This window comes from Antrostomus carolinensis, unplaced genomic scaffold, assembly GCF_000700745.2.
Source record: "Antrostomus carolinensis isolate BGI_N321 unplaced genomic scaffold, ASM70074v2 scaffold20691, whole genome shotgun sequence".
Lineage (NCBI taxonomy): Eukaryota > Metazoa > Chordata > Aves > Caprimulgiformes > Caprimulgidae > Antrostomus > Antrostomus carolinensis.
In genome coordinates, this window is record NW_010292270.1 from 1 (window position 1) to 5,715 (window position 5,715).

The following is a 5,715-nucleotide window of genomic DNA, read 5'->3' on the forward strand; positions in this document are numbered from 1 at the left end:
TTCTATGATAGTTAAATTCAGTTTGTAGGTTTTCTCTAATTTTCCATTGCCATTTCTTGATGTTTTTAATGGTAGTTAAGGTTTTAAATTATGACTTCTTGTAATTAACCTACAAAATTGCATGTTTAGAAGCCGTGATGAAAGGAAGAAAGATGAACGTTCTCGGAAGAGAGATTATGACCGAAATCCTCCCAGAAGGGATTCCTACAGGGATCGATACAACAGAAGAAGAGGGAGGAGTCGGAGCTACAGCAGGAGTCGAAGTAGAAGTTGGAGCAAAGAGAGATTGCGGGACCGGGATCGAGACCGGAGCAGAAGCCGGAGCAGAACACGAAGTAGAGGTACCAACAGTTGGTCTCTAAAATACGGTGAATGTTGCCTACAAAATTCCAGCACTGAACTTAAACACTGTGTTCAAGATGTACCAAAATTTCATCTATTGTTTTTGTTCTTTGTTCAAATTTAGCTTGGTTTTCTGTGGAAATAAGGCTTGTTAATGATTATGTTGTCAGTGCATGCTTTCATCTCTTTCCCGTCATTCTTCTTTAATCCCTTTGGTTGTGTTGGCCACTTCTAAGCAGTGTTGTAAGAGAGACAGAAAAATCTGAGTTAATTGCGTTTCATCAAGTTGTAGGAAACTCAGTCTGGTTTGGGAAGATAGAGAAATTAATAGTCATGTACGGAGGTAGAACTGGCAGAAATTACCTGTTTGGCAGCAAATGACTTGTGAAGCAGAACAGTACAGCTCTGTCCTCCTTGGTATCATAGGGAGGGACTGAAATTATTACAGTAAATATTTGCATTTGCTCACATATCTGTAAGACTTAAGGCTTCAGTACAGTAATTTTTTTGAATTAAACTTCTTTGAAAACAAAACTGTTTCTTCAGCTGAAAAGAATGTTTTTTCTCCCAGTAATTGTTACTGGTAAATTGAAAAAGAGCATTAAGAGTCATTTTATAATCTCTTTATTCTGGCTTAAACAATGTAGAGGTAAAAAGTAGTCTGGTTTAAGTTTCCTGTATGTTATTTTTCTTTCTGTAGAATGGACCTTGATAACTCAGCCTTAAAAGTAGAAATGCAGAGTTCCTGAAAATAGGCGAGGAGATGTTTTCTCTACAACTTACGAAGGAGCAAGTTAAATAGCACGCAGCAACTTAACTAAAAGATTACAATGTGATTTTTTGTGATTGCAGTCCTTAAGGATTATTTTGCATAAACTGCAATGGTAACATCTTACAGATAATATCTGATAGCGAAAGCTTTGTCTCATTTTCTAAGCACATTAAGAAAAGCCTGTTTTAACCACACTTATCTGCCATCTTTAAGACATTTTTACTAATGTTCCTTTTAATGTGGGGTTGTTTGAGTCTACTAACTTACGTCATGACAACTCTTCTGTCTTGATCTGGATACCTGCTGTTTATTTGATGTTAATACTAGAAAATTAAGAGAATAGTTTGTATGTATTCAGAATAAAAGGTCATGTTACTGCTGTACCTGGGCAGGAGTGTTCCATACCTATCAAGTACTGTTATTTGTCAGGACAAAGCTTTCCATGGGGTTAAATATGTGCATTTGAATGCAGATAAAACAAAGATAAACAACATGAACATACAACAATAACAGTATTTTGAAACATTAAAGATGTGTAATTTTTATAGTATTTTCAAGTGGTGACTACCTTTTTCTTGCCCATTTCTACCCTTTATTCAGAATAATTTTTCATCTGAAATTCTTAGAGTAAATGCTTCACTACAGAAGATGTACTCTGCTTGAAGTTAAATAGGATGTCTGCTTTACTGTGGTTATAGCTGTTATTATTATAGTGGCTGACTATGTACTTTTAAGATTACTATTTTTCTGATTAAACCTTTGGAATGTAGAATCATGGAATAGTTGAGGTTGGAAGACATCTGAAGGTCAGCTAGTCCAACAGCTTTTCTCAAAGCAGATAAACTGGAGCAAGTTGCTCAGGGCCCTGTCCAGTTGGGTGATAAATAACTCTGAGGGTGGTGACGCTACAGGTGCTCTGGGCAATGTTTAGTACATTTCAGTTTTCATTTTTATACTTTGAGTTGAATAGATGTGCAATAAAGATGCTCACATAGATTAGTGATTGTTTCTGGTGAAAATATGCAGAAGGAATCATCCAGTATAACTATGGATTGGTTTTTTGTTTGTTTGTTTTGGTTTATTTTTTACAGAAAGGGATTTGGGAAAGCCAAAATATGACATGGATAGGACAGATCCATTAGAGAACAATTATACTCCCGTTTCTTCTGTGACAAATATTTCATCCAGCCACTACCCTGTCCCTACACTGAGCAGCACTATCACTGTTATTGCTCCTGCTCATCACGGAAATAACACTACTGAAAGCTGGTCGGAGTTCCATGAAGAGCAGCTGGACCACAACTCCTATGGAAGACCTCCGCTGCCAAAGAAACGCTGTAGAGATTATGATGGTAAGTCTGTATTTTTTTTTTTAATTGCTTCCTGGTGCTATGATTGATGCCTTTCTGAAAAGATTGAGGTAATTTTCTTTCTTTTCCTAACGCTGTGGTTTTTCTGTTACACAATTCTTGGAACACAAATTTTATCCTACTTTTTAATCACTTAGCTTTTAGACCATTTTATTAGTGTTTGTATAGGGTTTTAGTTACTAGAATTATTTTATATGGATAAAATATACTATATTTTATATTACAAAAATACATTAAAAAGTCAAATTTTATGCAGTTTTCCTGTCTTCATGTTCAAACCAAGTACTGTATTTGATTTGACTGATTAGCACCTTCCTGACCTCATCATTTTTTATGAGATAATTTTTGACTGGAAGGGTCTAGAACTACAGCTTCCTAGGCTCATGTTCACTGTTTTTCAGAGTAAGTTAGAAGTGGGTGAGGTTTTGTGCTTATCTGTGTCTTAAGCTATCATTTTTCATGTCTTGTGCTGAAATCCACACAAGAGGCTGCTTCAGTTGGCAGTGACTTAGCTAACTTCAGCCAGTCAACCTGTTAGCTCAAAAGAGTATAAATTTCCCCCTAAAGTTTCTTATGAGGGTTTTTTTTGTTGTATACCACAATGATGAGTTTAACATCTAGGCTAGTTCATGTTCAGAAATCTGATTAGAATAAAAATGTAATTTTTTTTTTTTTTAAAGTAAAGAAAATGGGAGGCTGAGCTCTCAAGTATCGGCAGAGTTGTACTAGTGAAGAGTAGCTTTGCCAGTATATATCACAGCAGTACTGTAGAGCAAGTAGCGTTGTGAAAGTGTAGTTTTGTTTTGAAGTTTCCTTCTAATGCAAGCTGAACTGCAGAACATTGTGTCATGATCTCCCAGCTCTACAGGTTTTTTAGAAAGGAACAAAACATGCAGGCTGGTATACTTTTGAAATAACATCTCCAGGCATGATAGTGAAACTTTGTGTCTTTAACAGTCTGTCTTCGATAGCAGCTTATTGTTTCCAGTTTCTGAATATGAAGCAAATGATAATGTGTTGGAAAACTGTGATGTAGTTGTCCTCAGATTTTTACTGTTGGAGTTTTTTTCCCCCCTGTGTTTCTGACTGTTACTAAAATCTCTCAGTAGATGTCTTTTCCGTTTCCTTTTCTCGTGGCTATTTGTGTCTTCTAAATTTATAAGCTCCCCTCTCTTCAGTGACTGGCTGGTTCCAACATGTTGCTCTTCCTATCTGCACTTTCACATTTTCTGCTTGACCCTCTGCAGAACCTCTATTTTTCCTTAACATTTGAGTTTGTATGTTACATAACTCTTCCTGAAGATGAGGTAATACAGGCTGCTTTTCAGCATCATGTTTTGAGGAAGTGGACACTCAGCTTTCTTCCTGTTTTACCAGAAGATGTTTTGAAGTTTCCCCCCTTATTGCATTGTATTGTATTGGGTTTTTTTGTGGAGGCTGTTGCTAAACAGATAATCTTAAAATCATGGAGTGGTTTGTGTTGGAAGAGACCTTTAAAGGTCATCTTTTCCAACCCCCCTGCAGTAAGCAAGAACATCTTCAATAGATCAGGTTGCTCAGAGCCCCGTCCAGCCTGACCTTGAATGTTTCCAGGGATGGGGCATCTACCACCTCTCTGGACAACCTGTTCCAGTGTTTCGCCACCTTTATAATAAAAAATTTCTTCCTTATATCTGGTCTGAATCTACCCTTTTTTAGTTTAAAACCATTACCCCTTGTCCTGTCACTAAAGACCCTGCTAAAAAATCTGTCCCCATCTTTCTTATAAGCCTCCTGTAAGTACTGAAAGGCTGCAATAAGGTTTCCTTGGAGCCTTCTTCAGGCTGAATAACCCGAACTCTCTCAGCCTTTCTTCATAGGAGAGGTGCTCCATCCCTCTGATCATTTTTGTGGTCCTCCTCTGCACACGCTCCAGTGTTCTACTTGCATGTAAAAGAGAAGAAGTGAATGTATATTCATTTTTATTTATATGTGTATGTTTCATATTTTGTATGTATATGTTCCTCTTACATAATCACACTAACCTATGGCAAAATATTCTAATTCTTCCTGAAGTAATTGCAAAAGAGAAAACAGAATTGGAGTGAATTTTCCCATGTTGAAATTTTGTAATATTAATTTCTAACTTTCATAGGGGTTTCTCAATCCCAGTATCTGTACTTTTTGCTTAGAAATACTGTGTTTTTTAATGTGCTGACACTCAGATTTCACTCTTGGCTTTCAGTTTGTTACAATTCAGTGCAGAATTAATTCTTCAAGAAAAAACTAGCTCCTATATTTATTCTGCTAGAATGTCACTGCAGTCTTCCTGTGTGCTGACTGTTAAAATGAACGGTCGATTTAATTTTCTAATGTAAATTTCTGCTGGTATGTAAAGCTGTTAATTTACAAACTGTTGCATTACACATAGAACATCTCATATCTACTCTGAAGCAAACTACAGCTGTTGAATACTAACAACAATTCTTTTTGGTTTTGATGTTTCAGAAAAGGGTTTCTGTATGAGAGGAGATATGTGCCCTTTTGATCACGGAAGCGATCCAGTAGTAGTAGAAGATGTGAATCTTCCTGGCATTCTGCCTTTTCCAGCACAACCCCCTGTTGTCGAAGGACCACCTCCTCCTGGACTTCCTCCCCCTCCACCAATTCTGAGTCCTCCTCCTGTTAACCTTAGACCTCCAGTGCCACCACCAGGCCCCTTACCACCTAGCCTTCCACCTGTAACAGGTAATTAAAAAGATTAAACCCCATTTTCTAGTAGGAAAGCCTGGATGTTACTTGGGTTGTATGCAGTGCAAAAAACTCTTTTAAGAATGACAACTGTATTTTAGAAAGTTGTACTTACATAGCTCTGCTATGGCATAGCTTACCCCAAAATGTTGTTTGGGGGTTTTTTTAATAGTAATTGTTGTGTAGTTGGTTGTTGTAAAATTTGCCCGTTAAATGTGAATCTTCAATCTGGAATAATATTTCAGTTGTGTTTAAGCAAAAGCATGGCATGGCAAAACTCAGTTCCTTGAGTTTTATAGGAGAAATTGTCTAAAGCTGAGTACTGTTAGAGAAGAAGGTAAAATCCTGGAAACAATAGATATGTGGCATTTCATTTGTAATACTAAAACTAAAGAGAATTCATGACCTCATGAAATTTACAACTGAAAATGTCATTTGCAATTAATTTGGAAACTGAACTTGTAACTAAGAAAGAAAATTCTCCAGGTTGTTCACACTCTT

General features: G+C 36.8%; 1 protein-coding gene across 1 annotated transcript in view; it reads left to right on the plus strand.

The window, feature by feature from the left end:
- Window positions 1-129: 129 nt before the first annotated feature.
- The window catches only part of RBM26 (RNA binding motif protein 26), a gene marked incomplete at its 5' end in the record, with an annotated part of 41,805 nt that continues 36,219 nt past the window's right edge, over window positions 130-5,715 (plus strand). The window contains 3 exons of the mRNA XM_029087199.1: window positions 130-368; window positions 2,206-2,466; window positions 4,972-5,211. Coding sequence (XP_028943032.1) covers window positions 130-368; window positions 2,206-2,466; window positions 4,972-5,211 — 740 coding nt within the window. The remainder of the gene's footprint in view (window positions 369-2,205; window positions 2,467-4,971; window positions 5,212-5,715) is intronic.